This window comes from Podarcis melisellensis, assembly GCF_964234715.1.
Source record: "Podarcis melisellensis genome assembly, chromosome: 6".
NCBI classification, from domain to species: Eukaryota; Metazoa; Chordata; class Lepidosauria; order Squamata; family Lacertidae; genus Podarcis; species Podarcis melisellensis.
The window spans coordinates 93,680,333-93,706,572 of record NC_138538.1 but is presented as its reverse complement, the minus strand read 5'-3'; the positions used below and the strand labels follow the sequence as shown (position 1 = coordinate 93,706,572).

At 46.6% G+C, this 26,240-nt stretch overlaps 1 protein-coding gene across 3 annotated transcripts; it reads right to left on the bottom strand.

Moving 5' to 3' along the window:
• Nucleotides 1-964: 964 nt before the first annotated feature.
• Nucleotides 965-24,447, bottom strand: NPHS2 (NPHS2 stomatin family member, podocin). Of its 3 annotated transcripts, none has more exons than XM_081915148.1 (9): nucleotides 24,282-24,447; nucleotides 17,693-18,128; nucleotides 12,438-12,541; nucleotides 10,228-10,300; nucleotides 7,946-8,028; nucleotides 5,978-6,181; nucleotides 5,031-5,086; nucleotides 3,225-3,303; nucleotides 965-1,850 (listed from the first exon to the last, which is right to left on the bottom strand). In XM_081915148.1, exons 2-9 carry the CDS (start codon nucleotides 17,979-17,981, stop codon nucleotides 1,578-1,580), a joined length of 1,161 nt encoding a protein of 386 aa, XP_081771274.1. In that variant the 5' UTR covers nucleotides 17,982-18,128; nucleotides 24,282-24,447; the 3' UTR covers nucleotides 965-1,577. The 3 variants fall into 3 exon arrangements, with proteins under 3 accessions (XP_081771274.1, XP_081771275.1, XP_081771273.1); XM_081915149.1 differs by having other exon boundaries at nucleotides 17,693-18,054; XM_081915147.1 differs by lacking the exon at nucleotides 24,282-24,447 and having other exon boundaries at nucleotides 17,693-18,449.
• Nucleotides 24,448-26,240: the final 1,793 nt, after the last annotated feature.

Sequence of the window (26,240 nt, the reverse complement as noted above, 5' to 3'; positions counted from 1 at the left end):
CAGCCAGCCTGCATTGTCCAGGCCCAGCCCAATCCTTGTCCCTCTGCTGAAAGAGACACAGATGGTGTCCCGCCTCTGTTGGCTTTAATGATAGACTGGAAGGGAGGGCTACTCCCTGAGCCAATTAACAATTAAAGCAAACAGACAGCAAAGAGCTTTCGCAGCAAGTTCCCAAACTTCGTTTGTGCTGTGCTGCTCACTTTCACTCTGTGAACTGCCTCGGGCAGGACACACCATTTTCAGGCCCAAGGAGGTGGAAGGACTGGCCTTAAGCTTCTTGCGCTCCACCACCAACACTTCTTATCTTCGTATCTTGCAATATACCTGCCTTTCGAAATAGGGACAAGGAACGGAATGACTAGAGAACAGGAACGCCCAACGGGTGAGCTTATTATCTAGCCCTTCATCCAAGATGTTAAAAGGAAGCATGCATTAATTTTCTCTGTCCCTACACCCCTTTTAATCTTGATGATATGGCTCTGTAAGGTAAAGTGAGCTGAGGAATTGTGACTGGTTCAGGGCCGCTCAGTGAGCTTTACAGCAGAATAATAATTTGACCTCTGTATTGGATTTTAACTGGGAATAATATCACATGGGGGACACGGGTGGCGCTGTGGGTAAGACCTCAGTGCCTAGGACTTGCTGATCGTATGGTCGGCGGTTCGAATCCCCGCGGCGGGGTGAGCTCCCGTCTTTCGGTCCCAGCTCCTGCCCACCTAGCAGTTTGAAAGCACCCCTTAAGTGCAAGTAGATAAATAGGTACCGCTTTCTAGTGGGAAGGTAAACGGCGTTTCCGTGTGCTGCGCTGGTGCTGGCTCGCCAGAGCAGCTTCGTGACGCTGGCCACGTGACCCGGAAGTGTCTCCGGACAGCGCTGGCCCCCGGCCCCTTAAGTGAGATGGGCGCACAACCCTAGAGTCGGACACGACTGGCCCGTACGGGCAGGGGTACCTTTACCTTAATATCACATGAGGGTGGTTAGATACCCAGCAAGCTTTGACTGTGCATCTAAAAATGTGGAAAGAAACAAATACACATTTGAAAAAACGGGGCTGGGCTGCAATTCCCTGTTTTATACACTTGGTGGCAAAGCAGCCGCCCTCATCATATGTAGCCCAGCTGCTGACCTCTTAGTTCAGGAGTTTAAAAGTTTAAGCAGATTTAATTACAGGGGGCCCAATAGAGGATCAACTGTGACTACATCAGCTAGTTTGAAATGCAGATTATACAGATTCTTCTGCTGAATTCCTGTAGTGGAGTGGCAAAATGTTTTCAGACCAAGGGCCACATTGCCTCATAAACAACCTCCAAGGGGCCGCATTTGAGTAGTGAATGGGGCCCAGGGCAAACGCGGGCAGAGCAACAGCTACGAATTTTGCCTTCATCCAGTAGGCAGTTCCTACACAGACTAACATCCCCTCTCTCATCCTCCACCCAGGTGAGTTCAAGGGCACATTTCAGCCAGGCAAGAACACTTCAGGGGGGTGCAAAGCAGGCGGGTACGAATTGTGGACTAGGCAATGGGTTGCGGCCTGAGGAGCTGGACAGAGAGGCCTAGATGCTGTACCTGGTTTAGTCCTACAACATTGGGGAATCCTTCGCCTTTGGAGCCTCTGGGTGGCTGGCGATATCTGAAGAACGGTTGCAGCCTGTGGATTTCATGTTGTCTATTGATGAAGGATTCATGAGGTCAAGGGGGAAAGGAAGAATAAAGGTGGACGGCTTCTCGGCAGACAGGCTTTGCAGCATGTGAAGGTAGCGGAGCTGGAGGGCGGCTGGTGTGTGGGAAAGCACCTCTGCTGCCACCTTCAGCGATTCGGAAGCAGCCTTTTCTCCTTCAGCAGCTATGACCTAGAACACAAGGTATTTAGATGATCTTCCTTTGGGGCAGGAGGCAACGAAGTTTTGCTCAGAGTAGACCCCTTGATATCAATGGGACTAACTTTGATGGGTTCAATAATCTCAATAGGTCTGCCCTGAGTAAAACTTTGTTGAGTACCGCCTGTGGTTCCTTCTATAATGGTGCCCTTCAGTGTTGTAGAAGCAACGCTGTTCGTCAGCTGGAAGTAAAACGAAAACAGGTTCTGCACAGCACTTAAAATAGTGCTACATTGAATGCTCACCCTCAAGGCCAAAAACCACCTCTAATGTTTCCTCAGAAGCAAGTTCAACTGAGTAAAAGCCATCCAGGGTTAATTAGATACTACTTATGTGCAGGTTCTGGGCGTTTGTTTCTTCCTGAGGTAATTTCCTCTTATTAGTCAGCATTTGTTCCTATACGGAGGAGGGCAGGGATAAGTGATTTATTTCCTTGCATTCCCCCCCCCTTTTTTAGTAAAATAGCACTGTTTTCCTATAAAAAAATAATAAAATTGGGGGGGGGATAATGAAAAGAAACTTGTAGTTAATTCCTACCACAGGGGAACAACTGGCTTATAAGGGACAGCATCCAGACAATATCTTATTCAAGTGGCAGCCCATACTCCCCTGTCAATGGAATAGGATTTTCCCCAATCTCTGGATAGTCCATTAAAGGAAGAAAAGTCAATATAAAGTCACTTATTACCTGACTTTATATTGGATGTTTTGAAGTGTGTTACATGTGGTGATATTTTCCTGGGTGCCACAACACTTCAATTTCCATTTTGTTTCCGACAGCCCAAAGGAAAGCATGCAGGGTTAGCGTGGAAGAAATTTATTTCATTCTTGTGCTGCGTAGAATTGAAAGAGTCTGGAGCTTCCATTTTCCAGTGCAGCTCCCAAACAGCCTTCATGTTGTACCTCCTCCATCTCTTAGGTTTCCAGCCAAAGGAAATGGATTTACATTAAGTACCTATAAATGAACTAGCGCAAACAAGAAGGGCTCATTGCTTTAGATCAGGCATCTAACTCGGCCCTCCAGATATTTTGGGACTACAATTCCCATCATCCCTGACCACGGGTCCTGTTAGCTAGGGATGATGGGAGATGTAGTCCCAAAACATCTGGAGGGCCAAGTTTGGGGGTGCCTGCTTTAGATTAACAAGAGCTGGATAACCAACAGAATTAGTTTTGACCAGTGACCCACTCCCATGTGCTGTGAGATGCAGGCAGAACCATGGCCAACGCTTGTCTGATTAGACCTGAAGAGAAGCAAGCTTGGGAGGACAGCAACTCTCTCCCATAGCTCCCTCCTGCCCGTAGCTTCCAGTAATAAAAACATACCGTGTCAGTGTATTGCCTTACCCTCACTTTGGCCTGTCTCTGGGCTTCGGCTTGTGCAGCCAGTGACTCCTGAAGCTCTGTTGGCAACCGCACATCTTTACTGAAATGAATGAAATTAATGAAATCTGGGACTGCAGACCCAAACTGGAAACAGCGTACAGTCAGACCTCATGTTACATTTGCTTCATGATACGTTTTTTCAGGTTGCGTCCTGTGGCGACCCGGAAGTACCGGAAAGGGTTACTTGCGGGTTTCACCGCTCGCGCATGCACACAAACACCAAATCACACGCACCTGCACAGATACGGTGCTTCAGGTTGTGGGCTTTTCATGTTGCGAACGGGCCTCTGGAACGGATCCCGTTCGCAACCAGAGGTACCACTGTAAATGATTTTCTGTTTAAGAACACAAGAAGAGCCTGGCTGCTGGATCAGACCAATGGCCTATCTAGTACAGCACCCTGTTCTCACAGGGCCAACCAGATGCCTGTGGGAAGATTGCAAGCAGGACCTGAGCATGGCAGCAGCACTCTGCCCACCTGTGATTGCCAGCAGCTGGTATGCAGAGGGTGGAGGGGAAATATAGCCACTGTGGTTAAGACAACCATTTAGCTCAGGAAGGAAACTTTGTACTACATCAGGGGGAAGAGAGTGCTAGCTGTAACCATGCCTAGCTACATGGTGGGCTGGCCAACTGGCCAGCTATTTATCAGCTTAAATGGGACCTTTGTCTTGGGTGCCAGCTGAAAAGCCAGTTGTTGGCTGAATATCCCTCTCATTGCCACTCTTGAGTGGGCCTACTCATTTGTTAGCAACTCTAGCGACATTTACATTGGCAGTGCGATGTATGAAGATGTGTCAGATTTGTTCTCATTTGTTCTGTTAGGAAAGGGGACATTTGCCATTGCTGTAGGAATGTCCTGAAGAAGTTTTAAATGGCCCTAGGATGTCCTCCATGGCTGCATATATGCACAGACACTTCTCATAGCTCTGGAATCAGGAACCTGTTGCCCTCCCACTTTTGCTGAGCTCTGGCTGCCACCAACCCAATAAAACCTCAGCTTTTTTCCATCCTGTTCCATTTCCCTAGCGGGATTGCAGGAGCAGCGGAAAACTGACAGACCAGGAAGGCTGAGCAATACATCTGGTTCACAGCTGCCTTTTCTGGATGGTGCCAAACTGATTCAGTGCTGGGATCAGGACAGGAGGCAATTCTTATTCTGCCCTCACTGTGGTCAGTGAGAAGACACCCAAGGCTGCCTTCCTGCCAGAAGGGATGGGAGTAATTGGCCAGAGCCCTCCCTTCCCCGCTCTTGGTGGGGCTGTGGAGCCAATTGCCACCTGGCAAGGAGAACACCTCTCAGACTTGAGGATATCATAGCAAAATGGGAGCTCCTCAAAAGTTTGTCCAAGGTGACTCTAAACAAATGGAGAGTTGGTCAGCTGTAGCCTTTCTGGCCATATGTAGATCCATAAAACTGCAGGAATGGGGTAACTTTTGGTGCTCTGAGCTGCCAGTTTTTAAGCAGCTCCTCTTACATTTCTGGTCATCAAAATCAACCCTTTTCACCCACAGCCATGTCAAAACAGATGGGCGAAGAGCTAGCTGTGCATCTGCGAGAGATAGCAGCAGAAGGATAAAGGAGGCCCACAAAATGGTGGCTTGTACCAGGGTGACCCCTATGTCCAGGGATTGTTCAAGGGGAGAAATAACAAAAACTGATTATACTCATAGGGGCGGCATTAACAATAGTGAAACGTCTCGGAGACGCCTCTCCTGATATTTTGTCACCTGATCATTTCTGCAGACCTCACATTTCATACCTACATTTCTGTCCTTTCCACCTTGATCCCCCACTGACAGGTGATGGCGTCCACAGCCACCTGCAAAAAAAGTGTCTTCTTATTGGGAGCAGTTTTATATGATGGATGAGCAACTTAAAAATGCAAAAGCAGCAGTGTCCTAACATTTCCAGTGAGAAGTGCTCTAGTAGTGATGGCTGTCTCCTTGATGCAAACCAAGGAGTAAAGCTACCCTGAGTTAGGTGAGCACAGAGCTGTTCAGTAAAGGGTTACAGTTTTTCAAAAAGTTTCCCTTTTCTCCCACCTTGGCTACTAGCTGATTATAGGTCAATCCTTAATTTGTCAGATTCCTTTCTAAAGTTACCTAAACTGGAGCAAAGTCTATTACCTTTTGTCTGCCCCAAACCTAACTGCCAATCATTTACTGGACCACTTAAAGGTCTACTATGATAGGGAGAAAAAGGCCTCTCTAGCCACTCACTTCACTAAAAGGGCATGCAGCTAATCTTATATTTATAAAATTGTCTCTCCCTATTAACCAGAATAGACTAAGACAATGTGCAGGTCACAAAACAGTACATTCATCACCATGCTATTCAAAGCATCACTTTCTAGTTTCTGCAAGCCAAGCTGTTCTTAAAGGTGCAGGAGACCACAGTAAGCTGGTTCACCTGGTCAGTTGGCAACCCTATGTTTGGAGGCAGTATAGTGCCTGGTTGCTGCTGCTGTTGTTTGAAAGGAAATGCTGCCCTGGGTGGATCTTGCAAGGCAGTTCTGAGTTTACCTCCTGTAAAGCCACTTTCAGGAAGGAGGAGGTGCCCAATGACAAGGCAGAAGCATTTCCCTCGTGTCCTTTCATTGGTTACCATACCATTTCCCCAGTTCGGCTTGTAGCAGCCACTGGGCAAGCCTCCCACCCTGAGTGATGGACTTCCCCACTATGTCCTCCGTACAGCGCTACAGCCAACCCACCTTTATCTCCTGGCTGATGCTCTTCCTCTCCATCAGGATGTCTGTGAGCGACCGCTGTGCCAGAAAGCGCTTTGCGATGGTCGGCACGAGCAGCTGGATTGCCTTTGAGTGGTTGGCGAGGGTGGTCGTGACGAGTGTGGCATTCTCCATTCGATAGTAACAGATGGTATCTATTTCTAGACTTGCCATGTCCTTGGTTATGGTCTAGGGCAAGCAGAAGGCATTGTGTGACCATCCAATAGAACAGGGGTCGGCAACCTAAGGCCCATGGGCCACAAGCGGCACACGGTGGTCGTTTAACCGACAAGTCCCGGTGTGCTGCACTAAATGGGCGCAGCGCAGCATGGCGACAGCACCAGAAATTGCGTCTGTGCAGACGCCAGAAATCACAGGCGTGCATACGTAATCCAGCCCACGGAGGGATCTCTGCTGGAGTGAACCAGCCCAGGTGAGGTAAACCTGGCCGACCCCTGCAATAGAATGTTATGAAATCTGGGTGCCTGCCCCCCTCTCTGCCGAGTGGTGGCAAGAGCCCATGGGGTCCCAGGCACTCACCCAGGGTCTGTGTTCCTTTTGAGAATTGAAGATGCAGCAGAGACTGTTGTGGCTTTAAGAACTATGGTTTATTCACCTATTCACACCTTCAGTCTGCCTGGAGGGAGTCCAGGTCTTACTGCACAGTCATTTCAAGAGGGGTTTGTCTCCCACAGCAGCGTGGCCCTATAGCCCAAGGCATCTCTGTAACCAGATTCCTCCAAAGATGGATCTCAGCTCTTCTTCCTGCTTTTCCTTCCCAGCAACCCTTGCTCAAAAATCCCTTTCCCTGTCGCCTCAAACACACACTCCATCACTTTGGTACCATCTCATTCTCCAGTGGCCCAACAACACCTTTTGTTCTTCACTAAGCCAGCCCAGGGATTCCCTGTCTGGCACAGCTCTGCAGCTTGTACTTTAATCCATATCCCAATTAATCAAAATCCTAACATTTATTCATTCCTAGGGTTGTTGTTTTTTGGAGGGTCCCCCCAAATCTATAACAATAAAGTACAGTTTTGTCAATGGAAAAATAACAGGAAATCTGATTCCAGTCCTGGGCTGGACTGAGCTGTTTCTGTGTACCATATTGGCCTAAATATAAGCCTCACCTTTCCCCCCAAATTCCAGCCGTGAAAAGTTGAAAGTGCGGCTTAAATTTGCAACCTTACAAAAATGGGCTTTTACGATAGTGCAGAATAGCTGTGAGCACCTGCGGAATTTTAAGGGAGTGGCTTATATTCGAGTATTGTCTTTTTTTCTCTGCCCCCCCCCCCCGAATTTAAAGGTGCGGCTTATATTCGGGTGCAACTTATATTTGGGCCAATACGGTACAGTGGTACCTTGGTTTAAGAACAGTCCAGTTTAAGAACGATTTGGCTTACAAACTCTGCAAAACCGGAAATAGTGTCTTGGTTTGAGAACCTTCCCTCAGTCTAAGAATGGAATCTGAATGGTGGAAGGGCACCGGCGACGGGAGGCCTCATTACGGAAAGCGCGCTTCGGTTTAATAACGGTTTTGGTTTAAGAATGGACTCCTGGAACAGATTAAGTTCATAAACCGAGGTACCACTGTATTACCAAATAAAAATCAGACTGTGTAGATTCCTAACCTTCGCTGGAGATGTCAGAGAATGAACCTGGGATGTTCCGCATGCAAAGCAGATGTTCTGTCACTGATCTACAGCCTTCCTTTACGTTAAGTAATCCTACAACTGTCCTGTTAGGTAGATCAGTATAATTATTGTGGGGCTGGGAGTGAGGCTGAGTCAAAATGGCATGCCGAAATGCAATGTAGTTAGTTCATAGCCAAGGTGAGATTTGAACCCGGGGCTTCCTAATTAATTGGAATGGTGAACCTAAGTAAACTTCTACTGACTTTGCCTCCTGCAAACAAGCTCAAAGAGCAGAAGGGGCAGACTGTGTCTCTCTTACCTCATAGAAAGGGATCTCTAAGGTTTTGAGGCGAAGGTCTATTTTGTGGTAGGTGTCCAAACACGGCAGGAAAAGGAATAATCCTGTTAGGAGAAAGAGAACAGCAGCACTTGCAAGCTGGATGGTGTAAATAAAGAAGAAAACTCACATTTCTTAGTGCAAAAGGTAATAGGCCTGGACTGAACAGGTAGAGAATCCAGCATTTTTAGTTTGGCAGCAGTGCTCTTTTGGAAGCTGAAGATGTAGAACTGAGGTGTGTGTGGTTATAAGAATTCTAAGGTCTCAGATAGAAAATATTCATAAATGCATACATATCTAAATATATATAAACCATGTATCTGAAATAGCATGGAGAGAGCAATCCTGAAGCCCTTTTGACTCTCCCAATGACCTCAAATATTCCTCTGCTGTAAGGGAGGCAAATGGGGAAAGCCTTCCCATTGTCTTTTTGCTTATGCATCCTGTCTTAAGGGCGTATTTGTGTCTGAATAGGCGTATTTGTGTCTGTCCTGCCTGGTCTCTTCATCCAAGCACTCTCCCTAAACCGTGCCCTCCTCACCTGTGCCTTCCTACAGCAGTCTGGCATCACCAGCTTGTTGCATTTCCCCTGCCTGAGTCTACATATATACATGGGGCACCTCTTCTCTCATCCCGCCACAAATACGGACCAAAGGTAATGAACATTTGAAGTAGCCATAATCATAAAGCTTTACTAACTGATGTGTGCTTCAGCTTAAGGTAAAGGTAAAGGGACCCCTGACCATTAGGTCCAGTCATGACCGACTCTGGGGTTGCAGTGCTCATCTTGCTTTACTGGCTGAGAGAGCCGGCGTACAGCTTCCTGGTCATGTGGCCAGCATGACTAAGCCGCTTCTGGTGAACCAGAGCAGCGCATGGAAACGCCGTTTACCTTCCCGCCGGAGTGGTACCTATTTATCTACTTGCACTTTGACGTGCTTTCAAACTGCTAGGTTGGCAGGAGCTGGGACCGAGCAACGGGAGCTCAGCCTGTCGCAGGGATTTGAACTGCTGACCTTCTGATCGGCAAGTCCTAGGCTCTGTGGTTTAACCCACAGCGCCACCCACGTCCCTATGCTCATGGTATATCTGTACAAAACTACACAGGCAATTGTTTCTCAACTCAGCTGTGGAAGGGTCCATCTAAATGTCAAGTTCAGCTTCTCGAGCACCAATAGTGCCATCCGCATGCAGGCCACTATGTGCAATGGCATGTAATGGGGCCAGGGAACCTTCGGAATCCAAAGGGTGTAAAATTATATTATGTTCTTTATTTTTTTATTTTATTCTGTCCTGTGTATTAAAGAGGGGAATTCGTGGAAGGGAACAGAGATCGATCTTAGAGGAAAAAATATTTTTAAGTTGAAGGATGGTGGAATATAAAGGGAAAATGGTTATATAAGATGAACTAAACGGAATATTGGGTCAATGATAACAATGATAATAAGCTTAAAATTTAGGGTAAAAACTTGTGGAATTAATTTAATGGAATTGGAATACAAGAGGGGGTGGGTTGGGGAAGTCCTGGAAAGATGTCAATGAAAGTAAGGTTGAAATGTAAACGTCTTTTTTTCTTTTATATTTTTGATATTTCTGGAAACTTCAATAAATATTATTATTTAAAAAAAAAAGTGGGAAGAGCAGCAGGTGGGGTTCCGGCCTTTGCCTCACTGAAATGTAGCCTGCTGTTCAAATGTCAGAGAGGTCTGTGTGCACCCACGCACATCTCTCCAAGCAGGCAAGCAACAACAGTTCCAGAGCTGGGTGGCACAACCTGAAGGGCATAGCCTGGGGTCAGAAGGTGCAGATTAGGGAGAGGCATTGCCTCGAAAGCCTTCCAAGAGCCAAGCAGAGCTTGGAGGAAGGTATTTGGCTCCCTGGAGGGACGTGGGTGGTGCTGTGGTTTAAACCAGTGTGCCGCTTGGACTTGCCAGTTGGAAGGTTAGCGGTTCGAATCCCTGTGACGGGGTGAGCTCCCGTTGCTCGGTCCTAGCTCCTGCCAACCTAGCAGTTCGAAAGCACACCAGTGCAAGTAGATAAATAGGTACCACTCCAGCCAGAAGCGCCTTAGTCATGCTGGCCACATGACCCGGAAAAACGCCAGCTCCCTCGGCCTGTAGAGCAAGATGAGCGCCACAACCCCAGAATCGTTTGCGACTGGACTTAACTGTCAGGGGTCCCTTTACCTTTACTTGGCTCCCCAGAGCTCCCTCAGCTGGTACATAACCTGAGGCTTCCTGAAAGGCTGATAGTTCTATACTTACCGGGCCCTCTGGGCCTTCCGCGAAGAAGGCGTCCAAATCGAAACAAAATGGCTCTTTCATACTCCCGTACAATCTGTCATGGAAAAATGGATGGTGGGAATCTGTAAGATAAAGCGGAACTACGTACCGTGTGGAAACCTCTGCTCTAAAAGCCCAGGAGAACGGAAATGCCTGGTGCCGCCTGCTGCAGCAAATGTAAAGTGATGACGGGCCTTTGTTGAGTGGGAAGAATCATCTTCTGTTTCACAGCCACCATGCATTTCAAGCACATTTCAACTGCATGACTTTCCCCCATGAAACCTGGGAAGTGGAATGCAATTCCTAGCATCCATAACAAACAACTTTCCCCAGGATTTTGGAGGGGAAGGCGCATGTTTTCAATGTAGGGTATGGATCAGTGTAGCATGTGAGGCTAAAGGGGCCTCCAGCTGGCCACCAGTGTTTGTGATTGAGGATTAAGAGAGATTCACTTGCTCTGTTTCTGGCTTCAGTTTCTTAAAAATACCATGTTATGTACTGAGCTGAATCATAGAACAATAGGATCCAGAATGCAGCAGTCCAATTGGTCCGCAGGAGCCACCCAATCCATCTCCAGGTGGAAGTGAATCAGCAACCTGATTGGCCTGCAGGAGCAGCCAATCAGGCTCCTGGATGAAGTGAATCAGCAATCTGATTGGTCTACAGGAGCAACCCAGAATTAGCCAATCACGCGGGGCCCAATGTGTAAATAATGTATATATAGCTAGACGTTTTGGGAAAAGTTTCATTCTTTGCTACTTTGAGCTGAATAAGGAGCATGAAATTCACACTCAACTCCGAGTATATTTCACACCATGCGCAGGGGCTCTGGCCCTTGTGAGGAGTTGGCTGTTTGAAGGGGCCAGCAATGGAAGGAACCAAACATTGTTATGCCTCATGTCTGATTGCGGGAGTGTTTGCACAGTGTTTGCTATAGTCTACACCTACATGCTATCTTCTTCCCTGCAATTCAAGCCACCACAAGGAATGTTTGTAAGTTGCATGACCAACTGCAAAAGGAAACGGGGCTCTTGTATCTTTTTAGAGTGGTACAGAAAGGGGAATCGTGGCAAGTACAATTAATTGCGCTCCTGAATGACAAACTCCACCTTGCAAAAATCCCCCATTCTGCAAAGTTATTAAAGGTACAGATCCTTTCATCTTCAGGCATTCTGTCAGCTTCTTTTATTCTCTTCACTTTTTTTAAACTCGGAAGGGAAATGTAGAAGCTGAATAAACGTAAGCGGCATTATTTCTAAGGTAAGCTCTTTCAGCCTACCTAGATTATTCCAAAGTACCCTGTTTATGTAAGGTGGTGTAGAAGAGCTACAACATCTGAAAGGAGAAACGATTACAAATGAGAACAATTCTAGTATAACTTGGGCATAAAAATGAAATGGAAGCGAAATTAATTATTGTTATCTTTGCCTCAGAGTAGCAGTAATTACTCCACTTGAAATGCACCTTGAGGTGAAAGAAGACAAGTGGCCAGTAGTACTTTTATTCACAATACAGTGGTGCCCCGCAAGACGAACGCTTCGCAAGACGGAAAACCCGCTAGACGAAAGGGTTTTCCGTTTTGGAGGCGCTTCGCAAAACGAATTTCCCTATGGGCTTCCTTCGCAAGACGAAAATGTCTTGCGAGTTCCTGTGGGTTTTCCCTCCTCCCCCCTTTTTCTAAGCAGCTAAGCCGCTTATCAGCTGATCCGCTAAGCTGATAAGCTGCTAAAAGCCGCTAAACCGCTAATAGCGCTAATCCGCTAAGCTGTCAATGGGCTTGCTTCGCAAGACGAAAAAACCGCTGTACGAAGAGCCTCACGGAACGGATTAATTTCGTCTTGCGAGGCACCACTGTATAGGTAATTTAGAACATGATAAAATAGATGAGGGAGACTGCTGTGAGCAGGAAGGAGACCTCTTGGCTTTGTGAAGACTTTGGTATTCGGATTGTAATTTCTGGAATAATTAGTGTTTAGTGTTATCTGAGGTCTAGATATGGATGCTTCACTCACATCAGTTTGGAACTACTTGTTTACTTACACAGCACCTTTGTGAAACCTCATTCCCATTGAGTCGTACACACAGCAGTGTGTGTGCGTGAGAGATGCTTGGTCTTCTGTCTGGGCCTGTACAGGAACTCTGGACATTGCTAAATTGTAGTTCCTGCACGTGCAACAGCCCCAATGACTTACCTTCATGCAGAACCAGATGGAAATGGGGAACGTGACTATGAGGAGGAGGAGAGAAAGGATGACAAGAAGCCACTCACAAATGCCCAGGCCTGGAGACTTTGTACCTGCAGGGGAACAGATAAAGAGTAGGTGATGGAACAGGGTCTTTCCCATAGATGGAAACCTGCTTGTGTCATTGGACAAATCGGATGCTCAATAAATATTGAGGTTGAATGTAGCCTGACTGGCTCGGGCTATTTTGGAAATAGGGTAGAAAAGTGGAGAAAGAATTGAGATAAAATGCCCAGCTTCCACGGGAAACACCGTATGTTTGGTAACAGCTCTATTCTCACACTAAGAATTATTTATTAACCCTTGTGTAAAGTTGGAGGCTCTTCTTTGCAGCCTCTATGCAGTATTTTTTTATTCTAATAGCCAATCCTGTGGTGCCCCGCAAGATGAATGCCTCGCAAAATGAAAAACGCGCAAGACGAAAGGGTTTTTCGGTTTTTGCGTCGCTTCGCTAGACGAATTTCCCTATGGGCTTGCTTCGCAAGACGAAATGTCTTGCGAGTTCTTGCGAGTTTTTTTCCTTTTTCTTAAAGCCACTAAGCCGTTAATAGCCGTGCTTTGCAAGACGAAAAAACCACAAGACGAAGAGACTCGCGGAACGGATTAATTTCGTCTTGCGAGGCACCACTGTACTGGATTCTTAAACATGTGTGCTAAATTATGCCCACTCACCACACCACTTAGCGATGGGTGCTGCAAATTTTGAATTGGTGGGTGTGTTGCTGATTCCACAGCATACATGGCCTCTTTTGTCCCACTAAGGGCATGCATTATCAGGTTGTGGAAGATGTCATGTCAAAAGAAATAAGATAGTGGCCAGCAATTGCCCCTCAAATTCCCAGATAAAGCCCAGAAAAATCCTGTTGGCCTAGGCCTTTAATTGTATTTAGTCTATAAAATGGTAGCTTCTCATGCCTATTTATGCCAAAACATCGCTGTGTGAGAATTGTTACCTTCTCTGTAAGCTTTTGCCGATCTCATGCTGACACCTTGAATAAGGAGTCTGGCTAGCCTTGGAAATTACCATATTTTTCGCTCTATAAGACGCACCAGACCACAAGACGCACCTAGTTTTTGGAGGAGGAAAACAAGAAAAAAAATATTCTGAATCTCAGAAGGCAGAACAGTAAGAGGGATCACTGCGCAGTGAAAGCAGCAATCCCTCTTGCTGTTCTGGCTTCTGGGATAGCTGCGCAGCCTGCATTTGCTCCATAAGACGCACACACATTTCCCCTTACTTTTTAGGAGGGAAAAAGTGAGTCTTATAGAGCAAAAAATACGGTATCTTTGTTGACTTGGTTGCCAAATTTTTGTCAGTCTTTTGCTCTTGTGGGAAGTTGGTGTGTTATCCAAACCACCGGCTGTGACTTACTCTGGTGGGAACCTGATATATAACCCAAACACCAGATGCTGCTTAGGCAACTTGAACTGTATAGACATCCCAAAAGCTTTATGACAGCAGAGCTCCAGAACCTGCAGGCTAATTTGGAAAGTGCTCCATCTCAGTCTTTGAGGGGGGTCACACCTGTTACCAGGGCCGGCCCAATATATTTCAGCATCTAGACCAGTGTTTCCCAACCGGTGTTCCGCGGCACACGAGTGTGCCGTGAGACGTTGCCTCGTGTGCCGCGAGATGCCTGGAGGGAGGCGGGCGAGTCGGGCGGCGAGAGGCGGGGCGGCGGCGGCGAGGAGAGGCCGCGCCTCCTGCTGCTGCCTGGCGCTCCTCCTCGCAGCCGGCAGCGCTGCCTGGGCGCCTCCGCGCGACTCTGCCTCGCTGGGTTTGGTCTCCCAGCAGAGACGGGTCACACGCGCCCCTCCCTCCCTCCCTCAGCCTGCGCGGAGGGAGAGCCAGAGAGAGGCATCGCTCCTGCGCGGCGGGAGAGGGAGCAGCCGGAGCGATGCCCCAAACGAACGCATGGGACCGGAGGGGAAATCCTCTCCGAGGCGGATTGAGCGCAGCTGAGAGAAGCCTTTCGAGGAGCTGCCGTGTCCCCTGGAAACCCCCTTCCCAGCTCTGCCTCAGCCGCCGCCGCCTCAGTTGCCGCCGTCCCTCAGTCCCTCGCTCTGCTGCCTCCTCCCACCCCCAAAGCTTGGAGGTTCCCCAGCAAGGGGGAGGGAAAAAACTTTCACTTTTGTGCGTCCCTCCCGGCGTGACGCTGCGCGCTGACGTCACGGGGCGGGGCTTTAATGGTGGTGTGCCGAGAGATTTTTTTTCAGTAAACAGGTGTGCCGTTGCCCAAAAACGTTTGGGAAACACTGATCTAGACGAATACCAGGATATAAATATAATATTAATACAAGACTGTGACTGTCAGGACCCAGTCCTTTGTAGTTCTTTTAGGAAAGTAATTCAACAAAGGAAGGTCAGATGACCTAGGATTGCCTGGTCTCTTGAAGCCAGACTTGGAGATGAAGGAAGTGGCGACTGGCAGATTGGCAGGGTAAAAGATTATGTGGAGGATAGTACCTACCTGGTCTAGGGAAGAGCCTGGTGGTGCCACCAGGTAGAGCCAATGGGTACAGTGTGGCAGAGTCAGTGCCAAAACATCCAAACCCAGTGAGAAAACAATATAGAATCCCTTAGATTCTGGCTAGACCTCTCCTGAGACCAGGCAACCCTACCTGACAGAAATTCTGAGCATCCCAGAGAGACTTAACATTAACATTTGAGAAGGACCATATGAATTATCCCTGGATTTGGGGGTATCTGCTAGTGTTCTTTTAAAAATCAGGATTGGAGTTTCTGCTTGCGCTTCCCAAGAGACAGAACTGGAGCATGCTGGGTTTGGGGGCTTTGAAAGAGAAACCAGGGCAAACACAGAGCAACAGAAATAATAATAGCATTCTGTTTATCATGCTGGACAGCCAGATGTCTATGGAAGCCATTAGCACAGCAGCATCCCTTATCTGAGGAAGGCCAGAATTAGGTGGTAGAGCATCTGCTATGAATGCAGATGGTTCGAGATTGTGAGGCTGGGAGACATCCCAACGTCAAAACCTCAGAGAGATGCTGCCAGCCAGTGTGGACTACTGATCCAGGTAGCTAGTAGCTTCCTATTCCTTTCTGAAGCCTGGTGCCATGAGGCCTGATTGTGTAGTCTGGGACTTGGGTGGGCTTTCGGCCAATCTTGCTTGCTAGAATAGCCTTTCCTTTCGTGTTTTGCTAAGCTTAATTCATCACAGGCAGACAGATGGCGGGGTGGGCTGTTGTCAGCACCTGGCATCCTTGGGCAGCTGCCACCACAAATGCCTGATCTAAGCCCTGCAGTAAATGTTATCCAGTGTTCTGACCAGGTCTGGGCAGTTATGTCTTGCTGCCATATAATTTTCCCACAATGCCTCACTACATCAGCAGGAACTTAAAAAGGCAGTTAGACTCAGAAGCAATGGAAAGGGATCTTGCCAGAGGGTGCTTTGCATGGGGCCAACTCAAACCTGGAGCAAGCCCCAGAAGATGGATCCAACAGTCCTGCATTCAAGTTCAAATGTCACGGTAGAATCAATACATGAGCCCCCTCCTTCCCATTTTCACACCTGGGCAACTCCATTGGGAGATTTGACTTCTGACCTTCCATTAAAAAATGGCTCTAATTTGCACTCACAGGAGATACTGTGAACAATATGAAGTGTACTTAATTAGCTACTACATGTGGGTAAAAGGTAAAGGTACCCCTCCCCGTACGGGCCAGTCTTGCCAGACTCTGGGGTTGTGCGCCCATCTCACTTAAGAGGCCAGGGGCCAGCGCTGTCCGAAGACACTTCCGGGTCACGTGGCCAGCGTGACATCGCTGCTCTGGCGAGCCAGAGCTGCACACGGAAACGCCGTTTACCTTCCCGCTAGAAAGCGGTCCCTATTTATCTACTTGCACCCGAGGGTGCTTTCGAACTGCTAGGTTGGCAGGCGCTGGGACCGAGCAGCGGGAGCGCACCCCGCCGCGGGGATTCGAACCGCCAACCTTTCGATCGGCAAGCCCTAGGCGCTGAGGCTTTAACCCACAGCGCCACCCGCGTCCCTGTGGGACCCTTGCATAAATGGAATGTGATGACATTGTGTTATCTTTAATCTTACTGGGGAAACACAGTAAGATGATGGAGGCCACTGTTGTTGGTACTATGGTCACGTATCCTACTTTACAGAAAACAACCCTCTGTTGGAAAACTTGTGAGAGGATAGCCCTCTATTTGAAGGTACAAGGGTCCCAGCTCCAGGGCTGGTTTTGAAGTTAAAGCACCATTAGAAAGGTGAGCAAGCCCTGAAGTTCCCCACCAACAACTGTTACCTGATCTAGTCTTCCCCACTATGGAGAGATATACAAAATTATGGCAGTTATTTCTAAATGCACATCTATATGCCAGTGTTATATTCACACTCTGTGATTATTTGTGCCCCCTTTTGGGTGATGCATTTCCTACCTTTTTTTGGCGAAATGTAAGTGGCCACCTTATGCAGCCGCAGTCTTCTTCAGACTATTATTTGGCGCTGTGGTCTAAACCACGGAGCCTGGGCTTGCCGATCGGAAGGTCGGCGGTTTGAATCCCCGCGACTGGGTGAGCTCCCGTTGTTCGGTCCCTGCTCCTGCCAACCTAGCAGTTCAAAAGCACATCAAGTGCAAGTAGATAAATAGGTACCGCTCCAGAGGGAAGGTAAACGGTGTTTCCATGCGCTGCTCTGGTTCGCCAGAAGCAGCTTAGTCCTGCTGGCCACATGACCCAGAAGCTGTCTGTGGACAAACGCTGGCTCCCTTGGCCAGTAAAGTGAGATGAGCGCTGAAACCCCAGAGTCATCCGTGACTGGACCTAATGGTCAGGGGTACCTTTACTTTTACAGCAGGACACAGTAGATTCAAACTCTGGCATAGTAAGAAAAGCTCAGTGGGGTCATCCTGGAGCCCTTCTGAACTCCCCGTGCTCTTGCATGCCCCTTAACTACCGTATTTTTTGCTCTATAAGACTCACTTTTCCCTCCTAAAAAGTAAGGGGAAATGTGTGTGCATCTTATGGAGCGAATGCAGGCTGCGTAGCTATTCCAGAAGCAAGAAGAGCAGGAGGAGATCGCTGCTTTCGCTGCACAGCGATCCCTCTTGTTGTTCTGGCTTCTGAGATGAGGAATATTTTTTTTCTTGTTTTCGTCCTCCAAAAAACTAGGTGCGTCTTATGGTCTGGTGCGTCTTATAGAGCGAAAAATACGGTACTTGCCCCCTTACCTTCCTCCTGCTTCTCGCTTTCAAGCAGGGCCATCACCTCCATTTCCTCCTCAAAGGACACGACATCGTCCACATCCACTACTGTGGAAGTGTGGACTTGGTTGTCTGCCTGAAGGCTGCTCTGGGTCTCCTTTTCTCTCTTCCTTCTCCCTAGCTCCTGCTGCCTCTCTTTGCTAGTCTTCCGGCCGTGTTCCACTTTGTCCTTCTTCCTGCCATCTTGAATGGCCTGCTCTCTGCTTCTCCCGCGGTGCTCCCTAGAAGAGCTCTGCGGTTTCTTTTCTGCCCTCATTTAGGGAGCCTGTGCTAAGGAAAAGCAACTCTTCGCTGAGGATGTGGGAGTCTGTGCTGCCTGGCCATTTATCCTGTCCAAAAGGGAGGGCCAGAGAGAGGGGAAAGCCATTACCCAGGAGGAGGATGTTTATTTGCGCCACTGGAGCTATTGGACAATGAAATCAGTCAAACTTTTGAGCATCATAGAATCAGCAAGACTTACAGCAGTGGGAAGAGGCCAATCAGACCAAAAACTGATGGACTAGCGTGAAGGAATACATCAAAAAACATTGTTCTGGTATTAACATATCAATATGCAATGAATGAAACTTATAGAGTAAAAAGAAGAAATGGGTATAAGATGAGATAGCCAAAAAAAATATTGAGAACACAGCGAAAAGAAGAAAAGAAACAATGGAAGACACATATAGGTGGAAGGAAGTCAAAATTTATGTCTGTATGTTTAGTTTGTATGTTTGTTTTCTTTTTTTGTAATCTAAGTTGAGAGGGGTACAGTGGTACCTTGGGTTAAGTACTTAATTCGTTCCGGAGGTCCGTTCTTAACCTGAAACTGTTCTTAACCTGAAGCACCACTTTAGCTAATGGGGCCTCCCGCTGCCGTCGCGCGATTTCTGTTCTCATCCTGAAGCAAAGTTCTTAACCTGAAGCACTATTTCTGGGTTAGTAGAGTCTGTAACCTGAAGCGCCTGTAACCCGAGGTACCATTGTATGTATCTATGTATAATAAGTGTGTTTAGTGTTCTGGTTTGTGTTTGTAAGTATTGCATTTATCAATAAAAGTTTTTTTTAAAATGAGCATCATATGCTGTGACCAAAATGAGAGGATCCTGCTGCACATTAATATCAATGCATTGTGGTATACAGTATTTATTTATGTATAAGACTTTTTTAACCTGCTCTTCACCATAAGGTCCCAGGGCAAGTTATGACAACAGAATCATTACATTAAAAAAAATTAGTAAAACAGTTCAAAACACAACAGTGTAGATTAAGCAAAAGAGGTGGGTCTCTCAAAACAAGACCTAAACTGCCAAATATGCTTCCACAGCCTTGAATCTGATCCATTATGAAATCATTTGTTTTATATATGTGTTTAATTCTCCTTCAGTACAATCAACGTGGTGTTGGAAAGGCAGAACCCACAGAGTAGGTGGGGTGAACTGGAGGTGCAAGCACATTACCATTAGGAAAAATATATCAATTTTTCAGATTTTAAGGTACAAGAAGCAGTGTTAGAACAGGATGAATAGGGGACCACTAACCCAGGTGTCCTCCAGGTATTTTTTTGGACTACCACTCTGGTTAGCCAGCACCTGCTAACAGAGGCTGATGGAAGTTATAGTCTAAAAACAGCCAGAGAAAACCAGGTTGCAAAGGGTTGCTGAAGAACAATCACAAGAGCAGTGTAGTCGTTGTTGCTGATACAAATTACAGGTCCCGTGTCAGGAATATAGCTAGCCCTCTGGTTTCAAGAGTTCTTTGCGGGACTGATAGTAAACCATGTGGAGAGGAAATAAGTGTCCCAACATTTCTCAGTTGTAATATCTCAGTTCTAGAATGCCCTCCCCTCTCAGATACGAGTAGCACCAGCATTGATGGTCTTTCAATGCCAAATTAAAAAATATTATAAAAAAGGAGGTTTGCAGATTAGGGGTGCTTCTGCATCCTGCTCTGTCACTGGAGGCTCAGGTAGCTAGAAAGCCTAGAAGTGCCTTTTACCAACTGTGGCTGGTTCAACAGCTATAGCTATTCCTGGACTGGGAATGCCGTGCCACAATAGTTCATTCGCTGATTGCTTCAAGACTGGATTACAGCAATGTGCTCTGTGTGGGGCTTCTCTCGTGCTGCATCTGGAAACTGCAGTTAATGCAGAATGCTGCAGCACGATTGCTGGCAGAAGTGAGGCCTCGTAAGCACATACACGTGGGCTCAGAGACCTGCATGGGTTGCTGATATGCTACCAGGCCAGGTTCATTAGAATGAAAAGCACTTAACAACTTGGGACCAGTTTACCTACAAGATCGCCTTACCCCACACGTGCCCACTTGACTGTTTTGATTGGCAGAAGCGATGTAGCCTTATGAGGCTTTGCCCTTGGGTGGGAAAAATATTGTGCCTGGGAAAGGGAAGTGGGAGTCAACAGACACTCAAGGAATAGTTTCGGAGAAAAAGGCTTTTATTTCTACCATCTATGAACTGATAGAAGGAGTAAGTGTGATAAGTCACAAAAAGCATGCACAAAATTCACAGTCATGTGCACAAGCATATATACCCCTTTCCAGTTCCCTCCTCCTTTCTTCTCCCTCAGGAGTCCCTCTGAGCATGAACAGAAAGCTGTCTTGGGACTATTGGACTCTTCCCAGGAAAGGGGTTTCAGAGTGTTCAGATATGTTTCAATCTCTTGTTCTGGCATGGTTCCCGGACAGAAAATAAGTTGCAATGTGGTTCTTTAGCAAGGCCAGAAGGCATCAGAAAGGCCTGAGAAACAACGGACGGTTCTCTACCTTTGTTACAGCAAAGCGGAATGTTTCTGATGCTTCGCTGCTGAGAAAATGATTTTGAAAAGCTCTGAGAAGCTTTGAGCCTGCTTTGGTGGGGGGTGACTTCAGGCCCAGATGAGGTCACCTGTCTTCACCTTCCTTCAGCGGCACTATACAGGTGCCACATAATACCCATTCTGCATTAGATCATTTAGTGGCAGCACTGGCACTGTGGAACTTCCTGCCCATTGAGATCAAGCAGATGCCTTCACTGCAGTCTTTTTGATGCCTGCTAAAAACATTCTTGCCTAGACATGCTTACCCAGATGCTTAGAAAATTGAGGTACCGTAATTTTAATCTCTGTTAGTATTTTAATTTTTGGATGTTTTGAAATAGGGTCAAATTTTTTTATTGATTTTCTTGTTTTATATTTTTGAAAACCTCCTTGAGGCTTCCTACAACCAAACGGCGTGCACATTTTATGAAATAAATAAATAAACCATAAAACATAAAACCATGATATGTGGCCTTTGACTTGGGTGATGTAATTATGTTGTATTTACATGGAATAGTGCTTTTTTATATTCCTGTTGTCTTTGTCCATGGAGTTTTCTTGGCAGGGATACTGGAGTGGCTTGCCGGTTCCTCCTCCAGGTGGATCACGTTTGGTCAAAACTCTCCACTATGACCTGTTCATCTTGGGTGCCCTGCTTGGCATAGTTCATAGCTTCTCTGAGTTCTTCAAGCCCCTTTGCCACAGCAAGGCAGTGATCCATGAAGGGGATTTTTTTTTTTTAGGAAAGCAATGACAAACCTAGACAGCATCTTAAAAAGTAGAGACATCACCTTGCCAACAAAGGTCCGTATAGTAAAAGCTCTGGTTTTCCCAGTAGTGATGTATGGAAGTGAGAGCTGGACCATAAAGAAGGCTGATCGCCGAAGAATTGATGCTTTTGAATTATGGTGCTGGAGGAGACTCTTGAGAGTCCCATGGACTGCAAGAAGATCAAACACATCCATTCTGAAGGAAATTAGCCCTGAGAGCTCACTGGAAGGACAGATCTTGAAGCTGAGGCTCCAAGACTTTGGCCACCTCATGAGAAGAGAAGACTCCCTGGAAAAGACCCTGATGTTGGGAAAGATGGAGGGCACAAGGAGAAGGGGACGACAGAGGACGAGATGGTTGGATAGTGTCTTCGAAGCTACAAACATGAGTCTGACCAAACTACGGGAGGCAGTGGAAGACAGAAGTGCCTGGCGTGCTCTGGTCCAGGGGGTCACGAAGAGTCGGACACGACTAAACGACTAAACAACAGCAAGTGCTTTTTTGTATTTTAATGCTTCTTGTTCTCGGATTGTGTGAAAAAAGAGTTGTAAATAATTTAAATAAATAAAAATATTTCACTGATGAGACTAGGCACCCGGCTAAGACCCCAATCATTATTATAAGGCTCACAGCCTGAGCCTCCCCACCTCCCATTTTACTTCTTCCTGCTGTATTTGTTTACTCTTCAAGCTTTTGAAATTAGCACTGGCTTAGTAATAATCATCATGGTGCGTGCAGAAGAAAATGAATGGGACTGCAGGAGGTAACCTTGTGTTATTTTTGCCCCCTCCTTGAATTCCTTTGTAATTAGAAATGTGTGCCACTCTGCTAAGTAAGCACGAGTGACTTGGCTTTTTAAGATCCCCTTGTGTAAGCAGTTTAGAAAAAGTAAAGAGTTCTACTCTTACAGGTGGTGGTGAGTAAGCAATTTAAACAGCGAAGCAGTTGGCACTGAGCACTGTGCAGAGCGCAATGCTGAGGTGAAGGCATGGCTACAAATATTGCACCTAGTCAAAATGTTTTGACAAAATACAAAGGTCTCACCTGTGAGCCACACAATGCCATGCCTGCCACACAAGCTTAGAATCATAGAATCATAGAGTTGGAAGAGACCACAAGGGCCATTGAGTCCAACCCCCTGCCAAGCAGGAAACACCATCAGAGCACTCCTGACATATGGTTGTCAAGCCTCTGCTTAAAGACCTCCAAAGAAGGAGACTCCACCACACTCCTTGGCAGCAAATTCCACTGTCGAACAGCTCTTACTGTCAGGAAGTTCTTCCTAATGTTTAGGTGGAATCTTCTTTCTTGTAGTTTGGATCCATTGCTCCGTGTCCGCTTCTCTGGAGCAGCAGAAAACAACCTTTCTCCCTCCTCTATGTGACATCCTTTTATATATTTGAACATGGCTATCATATCACCCCTTAACCTCCTCTTCTCCAGGCTAAACATGGCCAGCTCCCTTAGCCGGTCCTCATAAGGCATCGTTTCCAGGTCTTTGACCATTTTGGTTGCCCTCCTCTGGACACGTTCGTTTGTCAGTGTCCTTCTTGAACTGTGGTGCCCAGAACTGGACACAGTACTCCAGGTGAGGTCTGACCAGAGCAGAATACAGTTGCACTATTACTTCCCTTGATCTAGATGCTATACTCCTATTGATGCAGCCCAGAATTGCATTGGCTTTTTTAGCTGCCGCGTCACACTGTTGGCTCATGTCAAGTTTGTGGTCAACCAAGACTCCTAGATCCTTTTCATATGTACTGCTCTCAAGCCAGGTGTCACCCATCTTGTATTTGTGCCTCTCATTTTTTTTGCCCAAGTGCAATACTTTACATTTCTCCCTGTTAAAATTCATCTTGTTTGTTTTGGCCCAGTTCTCTAATCTGTCAAGGTCGTTTTGAAGTGTGATCCTGTCCTCTGGGGTGTTAGCCACCCCTCCCAGTTTGGTGTCATCTGCAAATTTGATCAGGATGCCCTTGAGTCCATCATCCATGTCATTGATAAAGATGTAGAATAAGACCGGGCCCAAGACAGAACCCTGTGGAACCCCACTAGTCACTCTTCTCTAGGATGAAGAGGAACCATTGATGAGCACCCTTTGGGTTCGGTCAGTCAGCCAGTTACAAATCCACTGAGTGGTAGCATAGTCAAGACCGCATTTTACCAGCTTCTTTACAAGAATATCATGGGGCACCTTGTCAAATGCCTTGCTGAAATCAAGGTAGGCTACATCCACTGCATTCCCTTCATCTACCAGGCTTGTAATTCTGTCAAAAAACGAAATCAGGTTAGTCTGACATGACTTATTTTTCAGAAATCCATGCTGACTATTGGTGATCACAGCATTCCTTTCTAGGTGCTCACAGACTGTTTGCTTAATGATCTGCTCCAGAATCTTCCCTGGTATTGATGTCAGACTGACTGGGCGGTAATTATTTGGGTCCTCTCTTTTCCCCTTTTTGAAAATAGGGACAACATTTGCCCTCCTCCAGTCGGCCGGGACTTCGCCTGTTCTCCAGGAATTCTCAAAGATGACTGCCAGTGGTTCTGAGATCCCATCTGTCAGTTCTTTTAATACTCTTGGATGCAGTTCATCTGGCCCTGGAGACTTGAATACATCTAAACTAGCCAAGTATTCCTGTACTATCTCCTTAGTTATTCTGGGCTGTGTTTCCTCTGCTGAATCATTTGCTCCAAATTCTTCAGGTCGGGCATTGTTTTCTTTATCGGAGAAGACTGAGGCAAAGAAGGCATTGAGGAGTTCAGCCCTTTCTGTGTCCCCTGTTTGCATTTCACCATCTTCTCCTCTGAGTGACCCCACTGTTTCTTTGTTCTTCCTTTTGCTACGAACATACCCATAAAAGCCTTTTTTGTTGCTTCCACACCGCAGCACACAAAGCGTAACAGCACACCCATTAACCATAGCTGTCAACTTTCAGATTTGAAAATAAGGGATCAGCAGCCTCGAAAATAAGGGATCAGCAGCCTCACCTGTCCCGGGGACAGTCTATGGGATAGCTAACAATCCGGGATAGCAGCGGGAAACGGAGCTGGAATAAGGGAATTTCCTGCCAAAAAAAAGGGAAGGTTGACAGCTATGCATATTAACGGGTCTGTTGCTATGTCAGAAAGATGAATTGGTATACTTGGGGGCAAGCAGGGTTGGTGTTATGTACTGAAGTTCTCACCCTGGGCCAGCAGGGGGATACTGTAGATAGTTATGCAAATAAGGGATCGAAAGTGACGTTCAGTGATTGGATAGTTTTAGAAAATTGTTACAGTTACATGGTACTGGAGCTCTATATAAGCAGGCTGACTGAACCCCTCAGTTCAGTTCTGTTCTGGCCTCTGAATAATAAACAAGAGCTGTTTGAAGAATCGCTGTGTCGTCTGATATGTTCACCCACAACTTAACAGTCAGCAAACTTTTTCAGCAGGGGGCTGGTCCACCGTCCCTCAGACCTTGTGGGGGGGCCAGACTATATTTTGGGAAATAATAATAAATGAACAAATTCCTATGCCCCACAAATAACCCAGATGCATTTTAAAGAAAAGCACACATTCTACTCATGCAAAAACACCAGGCAGGCCCCACAAATAACCCAGAGATGCATTTTAAATACAGTGGTACCTCTGGTTACATACTTAATTCGTTCCAGAGGTCTGTTCTTAACCTGAAACTGTTCTTAACCTGAAGCACCACTTTAGCTAATGGGGCCTCCTGCTGCTGCCGCGCCGCCGCTGCACGATTTCTGTTCTCATCCTGAAGCAAAGTTCTTAACCTGAAGCACCATTTCTGGGTTAGTGGAGTCTGTAACCTGAGGCATATGTAACCTGAAGTGTATGTAACCACTGTAAAAGGACACATTTTACTCATGTAAAAACACTCATTCCTGGACCATGCACAGGCCAGATTTAGAAGGCGATTGGGTCAGATCCGGCCCCCGGGCCTTAGGTTGCCTCTGCATGGGAGTAGGGATTACCAGAGAATAGAGCTGGTGTCTCTCTGTAGCTCTGCATTAGCCTCATCCTGCCTTTGCAGCACATGCAAAACATCCCTTGAAGAATTCTGGGCTGTGTAGTTTACACCTCACAGAGCTACAACTGCCAGCAACCCTTAACAAACTACATTGTCCAGAATTATTGCTTCAGAGGCGCGATGGAATACTGAGAACTCGTTTACTTTGGCAGCATATTGGGACCAATATGGAGGCCAAATGGCCAAAGTATTGGGAAATATTAGAAAAAGATGGAGACAATTGGAAATTGCAGAGTTTAGAGAAAATGAAAGACAAAGTGCGAGACTGGTTACACTACGCTCAGATTAAAGAAGTGTTCAAAAATGATAAAAAGTTAGGGTTCCAGGTGGAGAAATCGAAGTTGGAAACAGAATTGTTAGAACCTAAGACTAAGGTACTTTCAAGAATGTATAACTTGCTGCTGAAATGGAATACACAAGACGAAATGGTTAAATCGGCTATGATAAAGTGGGCTCAGGATATTGGGCATAACATCATGTTTGAGGATTGGGAAAGGTTGTGGACCACTGGGCTGAACTTCACTGCATGTAATGCTCTGAAGGAAAATGTAATGAAAATGATATATAGATGGTACATGACCCCAGTTAAACTGGCCAAAATATACCATTCGTCTGATAATAAATGTTGGAAATGTAAGGAAAATGAAGGAACATTCTTTCACCTCTGGTGGACTTGCCCTAAAGTGAAGGCCTTCTGGGAAATGATATATAACGAGCTGAAAAAGGTGTTTAAGTATACCTTTACCAAGAAACCAGAGGCCTTTCTTCTGGGCATCGTCGACCAGAAGGTGTTAAAGAAAGATAGAACATTTTTCATGTATGCAACAACGGCAGCAAGGATACTCATCGCTAAGAACTGGAAAACTCAAGATCTACCCACACTGGAAGAATGGCAGATGCAACTGATGGAC